At 38.8% G+C, this 13,270-nt stretch overlaps 1 protein-coding gene across 2 annotated transcripts; it reads left to right on the plus strand.

Annotated features, from left to right (window-relative positions):
• The first annotated feature begins 4,866 nt into the window (after nucleotides 1-4,866).
• Nucleotides 4,867-13,270, plus strand: LOC139655847 (olfactomedin-like). 2 transcript variants are annotated; one of them, XM_071533224.1, is made up of 5 exons: nucleotides 4,867-4,985; nucleotides 5,165-5,323; nucleotides 9,136-9,348; nucleotides 9,875-10,018; nucleotides 10,759-13,270. In XM_071533224.1, exons 1-5 carry the CDS (start codon nucleotides 4,950-4,952, stop codon nucleotides 11,587-11,589), a joined length of 1,383 nt encoding a protein of 460 aa, XP_071389325.1. In that variant the 5' UTR covers nucleotides 4,867-4,949; the 3' UTR covers nucleotides 11,590-13,270. The 2 variants fall into 2 exon arrangements, with proteins under 2 accessions (XP_071389325.1, XP_071389324.1); XM_071533223.1 differs by having other exon boundaries at nucleotides 9,875-10,007; nucleotides 10,754-13,270.

A 13,270-nucleotide genomic window follows, 5' to 3' on the forward strand; every position in this document is an offset into this window, starting at 1 on the left:
TTCACTTTAGGTTGGACAGTTTGTATACATACAAACTGTGCTGTGCTCTGATGCTGTTTCTTTTTTTCAGTTTTCTCCTGTCTTTGTTGTCGTCGCTCATGATCCTGTCATTGTTTTGTGCCGGGTAGGTTAGGCTAAAATCTGCTCTTGTCTGTCCTGTGTTTTTCGCTATGCATGTCCTATATCATTTTGTTCACCATTTTTGATAAGTTAGATCTAATTAGGCTCATTCTCTGTAAAGTCCTCTGACAGACTTGCGATAAAGGGCTATATAAATAAACAAACTTGACCTTGAACTTGAAGGAAATCCAAATGGGGAATGGGAGGGGTGACTAGCTTGCATATTTGGTTTAGTGTGTCCTGGCAGATGGATCTGGAGATGTGGTAAGATAGATAATATTCAGGAACCTGTATCAGGAACAGAAACTGTCCACTCTGCAATGAAACCAGAAAATACCAAATATATTTAGAATGCAATATTTGATCAAACTTAATTAACTTAAACTACTTAATTTGAGAGTATTGGAACAGTGAACAGTTTAATAACACTTTTCTGTACATGGTTAGGAGGAAAAGGATTTGGACAGGTTAAGTTTGTATATGTTGAATTGTGCATCCATTGTGGATGAAAATCCATAATACTGACAGTTTGTACTGGCATTACATCACATCCAAAACATAAGGGGAAAAGGGTGGAAAATACCTTTGAGCTCACTGTACAGGGCCTGTATGCATTAAACATATTTATTACACTGCTTTGTGGAATACGCAGTTCTGACTGGCCAATGAACACATTCTTATGTCTGTTATTTCTAAACAAACCTATAACAGACAACAGACCGCTGTTTCTGACTTTTTTATTTTCTCGTTTTTTAACAAGACGCAGAAATGAAAATGCCACTCGAATTCTCCTTGTCTTGTTTATATTAGAAAACCAAAACACAACTTGATTATTTGATTTTCCCATGTGGCTTGTTTTTTTTTCGTTTTTTAACAAGACACAAAAATGAGAATATGACTCAAAGTCTCCTTTTGTAGTTAATAATCACAAAACCAAAACATACCTTGAATATTTGATTTTCAGGTGTGGGTCGGATTAAATACATATTGCCACTCATTGACCAATTGGTTGATTGATTGATTGGTCATAGCTACATTCGGTTCAACAACCTCCCCTCGTCAAAGTAAGAGTTCAGTAGGTTAATTCTGTAGTTTTAAAGAAATCCACACTGTAGAGCGATATTTCAGACAAAACTTTAAAATTAAATTTTGCAATGCAATATGTTTGATCTTTATGTAGGCTATTAATGATTATGTAAATATGTTTCATATATAGGCCTAGACACTGTTTGTTCTGTGGATGTCTTGAGTCAGGAGAGGGCATGTGTGTATGTCACTTCAACAACCTGGGTTGCAACAACAAATATGACAGAAGCACTGTGTGAACACTGTTTTGGGAGTTGACTGTGTGTCTTTGGAAGAAACACAGCTACTCTCCAATTCCAGAGAGATGTCTCATGTGTTTGTACACTCATATATCATATTAAACCATGGATTGTTGATCAGATAGAGACTTCTTGGCTCCAAGGTTAATTCCTTTGCCACACATACATCAAATTCCAAAAATAACAAATGTATCTTCCACTTAAGGCATGAACAGAAACACCAAAAATAAATATAGTTGTCAGTGAAGGCATGAATGGAAGCACCAGAATAAACAATGGAAGAAACTCCCGCATCACTGCTACTGGCAATGCAACACCTGTTTAATACAAAGTAACGTTTCGGTAACGTTACGGGACCTTCCTCAGACTAGTAAGTGGATCTTGTCATTCGGGTGTCTTAAATAGATAAAGCTCCACCCCTTTCTGTGTCCTCAGCTGTGAGGCAATCATGACATCAATAGGGTAAATGGTCAGTCAATACAATATCTTATGGTATCCAGTAGTCAAACGTGCAACAAATTGTCCCAATAACTACATATTATATACAGAACTGTACACAGTATGTATACAGGGATTAGATACCATTGTAATGGGACATCGGTCATACTTGACTTTCATCAGAAAGAGATTCCATTTTTATTACAGCATCACATGCCATGGTATCTCATCATTCAGTCCATTCGGTGATAGGGTTTGTAATGCGTATATCCAATACACTTCTCTCTGGTTTAAGATCTTTCCAACATCGCCAACTCTATCTGGTGGGTTCACCTTTTCTATACCACAGAACCTGAATGATGAGATGCCATGTATACAATCATGGAAGTGAACTGCCACTGGGTATTCTCTATCATTTCTCCCGATAGAGCTCTTATGTTCACTTATTTTGTGTTTTTAGAGGACATTTTCCCAGAGTATGCCGAACCACAAGGACACTTTATCAAATAGATGACATGAGAAGTAAAGCATGTTATTACATCATTAATTGGAAATCTTTTGCCAGTATGAGGATGACAGAAGTATTCACATTTTATCATGTTGTTGCATTGTGCACATCCTCTGCATTTGTAGCAACCTTTGCGGAGTGGGCATAAAAGAGTTTGAGTGACGCCCTTCCTAGGTTTGCTGTTGGCATGTGTCGTGGAATTTCTTCAGTAAACAACTCAGTTGACTGCTGTTGATTATGTTTTTATTTTACGTGCTCAAGAGAAAGGTCATCACTCAAGTAGTGAAACGTCCTTCTCACCGGACACTGGGTCCCGGTCAGTATTTATACTTTGCTCGGGGGTGGAGCTAAAAGAGGAACAGTAGAAACTTACATACAACCAGCCTGCAGTGACATCTACAGGCCTAGTGGCGCTCAGCTTATATAGGCCTATACAATTCCTGAATGTACCAATCTATCCCTTAGATTGCGTCCCCTTCTATATACTATAATGGGAGGCCCTTTGTGGTCAACTGACACTGTAGGATCTGATGACAGTATATGCCAGTATTTTTTTTACAATAGTGCCTAATTTGTGTGTAGTGCTGAATATTACTGAATGGTTCTTCTTTTTGGGAAGAGTCTTTTGCAAGAAAGAAAGAAAGAAAAAAAGAAAGAACATTGGAAGTCACATCAAATCTTTAAAACAAATCGACCATCATTTGACCTAAAGCTGAAACTACCTACCTGTCTGTGATTCTTTCATGCGGCAGCGGAAATCAAATCTTTAACCAAAAAAATTCAGTGTGTGAATGTTAAGCAAAACCTACAGGTGCAAATGTGTCCATACGTGGTCCAGACTAGCTAGCTAGCCAGCTAACTATCCTACGACAAACGCTGCTCGTTAGCAAACTAGGCTAAACTTACAAAAAATGCACACATTAGTTTGCACACTACACACTTAGGCTACTATCCAAAAGTTTTTTAACGGCAAAGATAGTTACACATGTTAATACACAATTTGACCACTGTCTCTCATCATAGTTTTAACAACTGAGGTAAACCAACCTACCTTGCTGAAACACTGCAAGCCAAACGCTTGTCCTATATATTCTCCTTACAACTTAGCACTGGCAGATCAGTAGCTGATAATAATGCAAAAACCAAATAAACGACCAGGGATTTGGAAAACCAGTAATGTGAGACCAAACCAACGGACTTGGATAACCAACACAAGAATTCCAATTAAGCTCACAAATCTGCGATTTGGACCTAGCCCCATTTGGACTCATTGTTAGGAGCAAGAGGGGTGGCAACGGAGCTCGCCATTTCTGCCGACAGCAGCTCTGGAGTCAGTATTATCTGTGGGTCCAAGTACTACAGGTATGTAAGAGACAAATTAGCCTATATATAGGTCCAAAATTGCCGAACATATCTTTTAACTGGCGCGCAATTCTGGACACATAAACTCTTTGATATAAAATTTAATTTTTAGCTTCTCAAATAGGTATGATTTCATGTTACTTGCCCTTTGGCAGGAAACCTAAAACAAATTGCACTAAAAGACTGTAAAGCCCATCAAAAGTGTGTGTGTCTGGCCACCGGTTCATTAGCTTACCAGATGCTATGGTTAGCTAGCTAACAAGCTAACATTATCTAAAAAATAAAATCAATCAGAGGTAATCAGTGGTAATAATAATCATAATAATCAGTTCCCAGTCAAAAACAATACTGAAACAAACTGGCTATTCTGTCAAAAAATACCAGGTCAGTCTTCACGTTTCCATGCATGCAATATGCGATTATGTCTTCATTAGAGTAAATCCACTTCAAACGTGAAGGAAAGATGTAGATGAAGAGGGAAGGAGACAGGTTAAAGAAAGATTTTTACATCCAGAGACAACTTAGATATGGATTGTGCAAAAGGGTTACAGCTCAATGTCTTGTCAATGGCAGCCATCTCCAAAACGTCAACTTTTCAGGAATTTAGAACAACTGCTTGACAACTGAACTTCTGCAACTCCTTGACAGAACTTTTTCAGTGGTTTGACTTGGACCCTGGGTCATGAAACCTTTTCAGCAGACAGGAAACAGGAAATTGTATAATAGTAGTAATAGTATAAACACACACAAATAGAATATAAAATAAGGAATATAAAATAAAATACAGAAATATTAAAAATAAAAGTTTTGCAGGACACAGACAGTATACCTGATTGTGCATTGCCTAGAGCCCCAACACCACTGATATAACAATCCCGAAATATATTTTACATGCCACCTTTATACAACCACGATGTATTCTTTCATGCAATGAATTTTATAAAAAAAAAAAACCAGGAAAAAGTCAGCAGAGGATATTGCAAACTAAGGAGAAATGACCATTGCCTAAGGAGGGGGAAATATGGGAGTGTCCTACAACTACTGCGAAATGTCACATTCTCTCTTTTTTTCCCCCGAGTTTCGCATCCACATGACTTTCTGAGTTCATTAGAGAGAAAGAGAGAGGAAGGGAGGTGACTTGAGTATTAACAGCTTTCCTCTCTGTCAGTTTAACATTTGTTACTCCAACTCTGACCATGCTGCTGTTCCTACTGCTGCTGCTGTCATCCACAGTGAGTTACATTTGATATTCTACCATGGGTTTTATTCAGAAGACGAAGAACAAAAGAAGCTGATGCAGACCACTCTCTCTCTTTTACATTCTTTACTTCATCAGCTGTACAGGGATCATCTCTTGTATATTACATGAATATTCGTCGGTGAATATGTTTGTGTGTGTGTGTCCCTGCAGGATGACAGCCAGGCTCAGCGCATCTCGGGCCAGCAGAAAGGCGGGTCGTGTGTGTGTGCGGTGAACTCCAGCATGTGGTCGTTCCCTGCCGTAAAGTACGATGCTGTTCTGCAGCAGGTGAAGAGCTGTGAAGACTCTGTGAACAACCTACAGACACGGGTAAGAGCTAGAGATGGACCAATATATCAGGACAGTGTTGGTATTTTATTAGAAATCAGATCTGGTTCAGTCAGTGTGGTCCACCTCTGATATGATGGATATGATGCAGTTTGAATGATTACATATGTATTATAGAAATGATCAATACTACACTGGTTGTCTATGGGAAGACCTTAACTTGAACTGATTCTGAGACATTTTGATCAGATTACACAGAAATGTGCATGATGATGATGGTGATTATTATTATTATTATTATTATAATTATTATTATTATTATTATTATTATTATTATTATTATTATTATTATTATCATCATTATTCACTATGCTATTTTCCACCCTGACAAGAATAAAATTATGGGGGAAACACTGAATACTTGAAAATGGTCAAATCTATCGAGCAGTCTGCACCTCATTAATTATGTCATTCACATCCAAAGTAATACATACGATGGGGCTTCAATCCCAAAAATACTAATATTGGCCTTCAAAAATCCATATCGACCAAGCGCTAGTGGAAATCTCCTCAGTTAATTTGAGTGTGATACATCAATACAAAAAATATTGAAAATACTAAATCATCAGATGGAGATGGAGACAAATTACATCTGTCTTATACAAGTCTGTTTAAAACCTAAAACTTGCTTCTTTGTTTGCCTAATACTATTGTAAAAATGTTGTAAATGTATAAGTGCAAAAAATATATAGTCAAGGTGGTGCTATCATGGTGGTTATCAGTATTGGTCATACAGTATCAGCATGGTTATCGGTATTGCCAATATCCATGATTTATTTATTTATTTAACAGGGACAATGCACATTAATCAACATTTCAGTTTCCACATCAATGTAAATGTGCCGAGTCAAGCGGAAGGCTGTTCCATAGCCTAGGTGCAACAACAGTGAAAGCACAATCACCCTTCGTCTTGAGACTGGACTGAGGAATCGCCAGCAGCCCCTGGTCCGAGGACCTTAGAGACCGACCAGGAAGGTGTGGGGACAAAAGTTCAGTAATATAGGCCGGAGCCTGGGCGTGTGTAACAACGCATTATGTAATAACACCGCATTATGTAATAACTTGACAAAATGTAATGTAATGTTCACTACATTATGTAATAACACCCGCATTTTGTAATACACAGCCTGAACGCAATATGTAATAAATTTCCCTGTATTTTGTAATAAATTATTACATATTGCGGTGGTTATTACAAAATACATGAAAATATAATAATATGGTGCATTATGTAATAACCAACCAAAATGGATGTCTTCATTCATAAAAATCGTTATAACATTATAACAACAATGTTTATTTTATGCATTCTAGCATGAATCATACTGACTCAAAATTCATTTTAAAAAGATACTATTAGTTCAGTAGATTAGTATCTTTCATTGGTCAAAACTACATTAAGTGTCACTGTATTCCTTAGCTTAATAGAAACTGTACTTGAGGGTTCATAGAATTTAAGTAATTAAGTGAAAAACAACCACAGCATATAGCCTAACAACACACTGATTGCAGTGGATTTCTAATATAAAACAAGTTTTAACTTGCAAAAACTACTTATCAAGTAGCCACGATAGAAAGAACCATAGATGGTTATTACATAATTCACTGTATTATTACATTTTCATCATAAAAAAGTGCAACTCCCGCATTTTGTAATAACCACCGCAATATGTAATAATTTATTACAAAATGCGGGGAAATTTATTACATATTGCGTTCAGACTGTATTACAAAATGCGGCAGATTATTACAAAATACGGGTGTTATTACATAATGAAGTGAAAATGTATTACATTTTGTCGAGTTATTACAAAATGCAGGTGTTATTACATAATGAAGTGAAGATGTAATACATTTTGTCGAGTTATTACATAATGCGGTGTTATTACATAATGCGTTGTTACAGCATGCAATGCCTTGTAAGTTATCAGCAGGATTTTGAAATCAATCCTGAACTTAATAGGTAGCCAATGGAGGGAGGCCAGTATGGGTGTGACATGAGCCCTCCGACTGGATCTGCTAAGAAGTCTAGCAGCAGCATTCTGGACTAACTGAAGTCGGTCAAGAGAAGACTTGTTAAGGCATTACTACAATCCAGGCGAGAGGAAACAAATGCATGAATAATCATTTCAGGTTGCGGCTGAGGCACAACCCTCCGTAATTTAGCAATGTTCCTCAACTGGTAGAAACAAGACCTAGTCAACAACTTAACATGCCCGTCGAAATTCATAAAAGAGTTAAAAATAATACCTACGTTTTTACAGCTTGATCTCATACTAGAAGACAAGGGGCCAATACACTGCTGAACCTCAGTTGCTATATTGTCTGGGTCAATAACAAGAACTTCCGTTTTTTCAGAGTTAAGCTGGAGGAAATTGGTTGCCATCCAGTCCTTGATGGCAGCCAAACAATCCTGTAAAACAGTTATCTTATCCAATTGATCTGGTTTGAAGGAGAGGTACAGCTGCGTATTGTCCGCATAACAATGGTAAGAAATACACTAAATGACTGATTAACTGGCCAAGGGGAAGCATGTATAGAGTGAACAGAATAGGACCCACGACTGAGTCCTGAGGCACTCCACATGACAGAACAGCGGGTGATGAGACAAAATTACCAACAGAGACTGAAAAGCTTCTATCAGAAAGGTAAGATGAGAACCAATCCAAGATAGTCCCAGCAACACCCACCCACTGCCTAAGCCTCTCAGTAAGCATGCAGTGGTCAGTGGTGTCAAACGCTGCACTAAGATCCAGCAATATCAGGACAGAGCAGTTACCAGCATCAGTGTGTATTAAGATATCATTTGAGACTCTGGGGAGAGCTGTTTCAGTGTAATGTTTCTGATGGAAACCAGACTGAAATTTACCAAAGATTTCATATTTTTTGAAGACAGTCACAAGCTGTTTGGCAACCACTTTTTCAAAGATTTTTGACACAAAAGGCAACTTAGAGATAGGCCTATAATTCATGGGCAGGGATGGATCAAGATTTGGCTTTTTAAGGAGAGGCTGAACTATAGCATGTTTAAAATAATCAGGGACACAAGATGATTCAAGGGAGTTATTTATAATTGATACTAAGCAGGGGCCAATGGATCCCAGTACATTTTTGAACAGAGAGGTGGGTAAGATATCTCAGTTGTCTCTGTTGTCAGGTAAGGTCTAATATGTCTAAAATTACCCAGCTTGAATTTGACAGCAATGGCCATCTTTTAACATACTTTTTAAAAGATACATTTGAATCAAGAATGATTCCAAGGTATTTAAAATCAGGCAATCTTGAGCTTCTCTCCTTTAACAAAAACATCAGGTTGGTGAGTTTCTGTGGGTCTTTGTGAGAAAAGCATACAGTTTGTTTATGTTCAGATGTAGACATGAATTTCTTAACCAATCCGATACATGGACCATAGCTGCAGTTAGTTTGTATGCAGCTTGGTGTTTGTTTTTAGCATGTATAGAAAGGACTGTATCATCCGCATACATATGTTGACAGATGGGCAGAGAGGTAGAGGTAGATCATTAATATACAAGCTAAACAAAATTGGGCCCAGTATTGATCCTTGAGGAACACCAATGGTACAGTTTAGGAATGTTGATTGAGTGTTACCAATGCATATATGTTGCTTTCTGTTTGCTAAATAAGACTTCATCCATTTAATTGCATCAATGGAGAAATAAAAAAAAAAGATAGTTTTGACAGGAGTACCTCATGGTTCACAGTATCGAAAGCCTTCGTACAGTAGCTTCTCATATTTTTCTTTCTACTAAGTTTCTGTTTCTCCTCCCCTGTAGGTGGAGTTGTCCAACCAGCATCTCCCTGATATCCAGGCTCAGGTTGAGAAGCTGACGGCCCGGCTGCAGCCTTACCAGTATCTGAACGATAAGGGCCTGTACTCTGCCTTGTCTCTCCGGCTGCTGGGCCAGGAGCTGGGACAGCTGGAGACGGACATCAGCTCCATCCACACCGCGAAAAACAACGCCCAGACACAGAAACTCACCAGGGAGGTATGGCAAAGACACCGAAATGTAGAGGTGTAGAGAGCAATGTTTGAACCCATATTATGAGATGAAACTTCAGTGATTACTGAGGACAATTGGGTTGTTGCAGTAGCAAATAGTAATAGGATACAGCAAAGAAAAATAGAATATGGGGGGCATTAAACATAATGCAACCAACACTTCCAGCCTGTCAAGAACATATTCATTTGAAATGAGAGAATGAATAGTATGAAATACTATGAATAACAGCATTTGGAGGTATGTGCAAACTAACAGCAGTATAGAACATACTGAAAGAAAGGGGGAAAAATATGTACAATATGAAAATATAGCAAAAAAAAAAAAAAAAAAATGGAAATGCATGCAGTGTGGAATAAGTGAAAATCTAAGTGACATATTGAGATTGAGAAAGAATATAAGAATATGAAGAAAACAAATATGTAAATTTGGATAATATAACATCTGACCAGAATGATTTTAAAGGTTTGAAAGTTTCTGTTACAGTACTTAGTTATGTATGTGTGTGTGTCAGGTGGGTAAACTGCGTAGAGATGTACAGAGGATGCATACGTCAGACACCATAAACATGGAGACCGTCAAAAACAAACTGCGATATCTGAAGAACAGTGCAGAGTCCTGTAGGTCAATCCCCAAAGACTTCACAAGTAAGTACACTGTCAGTCACTGTGTGTGTGTGTGTGTGTGTGTGTGTGTGCGTTTGAGAGAGAGAGAGAGAGAGGGAGAGAGAGAGAGAGAGTGGGAAAGAGAGCATTTCCTCTTGCATTGCAACAACTATGGAGAAAAAAGAGCTAAATATGTGTTAACTTGTCACAATCTCAGACAGGAAACATTAACTATGGAAGATAAATTTGTTCATTGATAAATTTGTTGATTGATTAATTGTTCCGTCTGTATTATATTATTGAGCCATTTATTGTTGTTAATATTGTGGTTGCGAACTGTGTTGTTTTTGCTTTGGCAATAAGTACTTTGTGCTAATAAAGCACCATTCAATTGAACTGAGAGAGAGAGAGAGAGAAAAAGGGAAAGAAAAATGGAGGGAATTCTGGTTTAAAATTCAGCAATATATGAAATGGGATTAATAGAAATATAAATGGATATTCCTGTCTGCTGTCCAAGTACACTGTCTATGCTTAGAGGACATCTTTTCATTCATTATTTTCATTCTTTTCATTCATTTCCATTTTTTTCTATTCATACTTCCTCATATGTAATTTCTGAATTTTGAACCAGAATTCCCTCCATATAAACAAGTCTGATGGCTTGCACTGCATCACTGAGCGATACTTTGTGAGCGACAGGAAGACAGATAGATAGGCAGTGAGACTCTTGGCTGTACTGTATCTCTCCTGACCTTCAGACCCTTCCCATCTCTCCCACTACCTCCCAGACCAGCAATGCTACAAGGGCCTGATGACCAACATCAGCAACCCTGTAGTGACTAAGATCAGCCCCTACGGTAAGAGCTACATCTCTGGTTCCTGGGGCAAACAGGCCCAGCAGGACAGCCAGGGCGAACGGGACAGCTACTGGGTTCAACCTCTGGTCAACAGCCACGCCTGGGGCACCACTGTGCGTCTCTACTCTAACTACGAAGACTTCATGGCCTCTACCAACCACCGGGACTTTAGTTTCGCTTCATCCTATTCCCACACCAACGCCATTGAGGGTCCTAATGCTGTCCTGTATGGTGAGGCGCTGTACTATCACTGCTACCGCTCCGCCGACGTCTGCCGCTACAACCTGACCGACAAGTCTGTGAAACGGGTGACGCTGCCGGGCACGGGCGTGGGCTTCTACAACAAGTTCCCATACTGTTACTACGACTGCCGTGCCTACAGCGATGTGGACCTGGAGGCGGACGAGACGGGGCTGTGGGCCATCTACGCCACCCTCGGAAATCACGGTAACCTTGTCGTGAGCCGGCTGGCCTGGGACGGCGAGGCGTTCAACGTCACGCAGACCTGGGAGACGAGGCTGTTCAAGAAGGCAGTGAGCAACGCCTTCATGGTGTGCGGCGTGCTGTATGCCACGCGTTACGTGAACGAATACCACGAGGAGGTTTTCTACGCCTTCGACACGGCCACAGGCAGGGAGGACAACTTGCTGGCACTGCCGCTGGAGAAGGTGGCTACCGGAGTGGCCAGTCTGAGCTATAACCCCACCGACAGGCAGATCTACATGTACAACGATGGATATTTACTGGCTTACCAGGCCGAGTTCTGATCTGAAGCTTCTGCAGTTTGCTTTGTTCATGTCGGCCATATTTGATTTACGTCATACAAAAAGAAAAGCAGATGGAAATGGAGGCAAACACAACTGTTTTTTTGGACAGAAAAATTAAATGTCAAATCAAAAGTATCCTTTGTTATTGTCGAGACAACATGATCTCACACAAATACGTGAAATGACCATGAACTCTAAACTGGCGATTTACATGCTGTGGACACGTATTATGGGAAAATAATGTTTCTCCACCACAAACTGAATTACTTTCCCCTGGAACTAATTGAAATATGTTCCTCTGCCACCAACTTAAATACGTTCCTCTGCCACCAACTTAAATACGTTCCTCTGCCACGAATTGAACTACGTCCCAAAGGTTGGTTAAGGGTTAAGTTTAGGCAAGTAAAACAACTTGGTTAAGTTTTGGGTTAAGGTTATGGTTAGGCAACTAAAACAACTTGGTTAAGGTTAGGGAAAGGGCTTGGTCATGGTTAAATAAGAAAAACCTTTGTGAAAAATTAAAATGTGACTTATGGTTGAAATGTCCTTTGAAAACACTGGGAATCAAACCCCGGTCACTGGCATCGATGGCAAACGCACACACCCATCCACCACCCCAACCTCCACACTCTGACTGGCCACCATACTACTTCAATGTGACACTATTCCTGTTTATAATCATGTCTCCTTCACGTAACCGTTTCGTGCTGGGAATACATATATTTAACACTTTACGTTCGACAAACACGTAATTTGCTGTTAACAAGTCGTGTTCATTTCATGTTTTTCTGTGAGATCAGTCTATGTCGAGAGAAGACCAGAGCAGGAAAATGCCCAAATCAAAGGCTACAGCAACTGGATTGAAAGAACATCCATGGTGTTGATCCGTGTTAGCTAATGTTAGCAGTCAGCTACTTTGTTGTTTGTTTGTAGAGGCTTGTAACATAAAAAATGCCAATAATGTAGTAAAACTGGATGTAATGAAGCCTCTAGCATAATAAAAAGCCTAAAATCTTGGAAAGATAATGTAATAGCAACCTATTGTGTTATTTACTGGTTATTATGTTGCTGACACAGATTTAAGGTTTACTCAAAATATCCAATCCAATATTGAATATTACTGTAAATGTTAATCTCTTATTTGATGCAGAAAAGACAATAAAAGAGATTTCAGAATGTTATTACATTGGTTGACACTACAAATTGTTATTGAGTCAGCACTGTGATAACCAGTCAATAATGTAATAGGCTAAGTTATTACGTTATTCTACGTTATTACGCAAAAACGGTAATGCTAGCGTAATGCTAACATTAGCTAGCAGATGCGGGTAACATCAACAATTTGACTATCCAAGAAGTGCTACTAAAGATATGAAGTATAAAGTTAGTATATTACAAATACCAAAGATAAAGACTGTTAATGCTGACAATATGAATTCAGCTGGTAAAAAACACAAGAAAACAAGAAACATCGCTAGCTAGCTCCATTGTTACCACAAGAGCTAGTATTGAAACCAGCTCTCCAGTGTGATTGATTGATGGATGGATGGATGGATGGATTGATGGATTGATTGATTGATTGATTGATTGATTGATTGACTAATTGATTAACTGAATTATTTTTGCCATACCTTGTGCATAATTTCACATTGACCAAAATTTATATTTTTTATTCTCTAAA

The sequence above is a fragment of the Centroberyx affinis genome, unplaced genomic scaffold, assembly GCF_046629955.1.
Source record: "Centroberyx affinis isolate AG114_WGS23_722 - 3 ecotype Tasmania unplaced genomic scaffold, CSIRO-AGI_Caff_v1 ptg002339l_1, whole genome shotgun sequence".
NCBI classification, from domain to species: Eukaryota; Metazoa; Chordata; class Actinopteri; order Beryciformes; family Berycidae; genus Centroberyx; species Centroberyx affinis.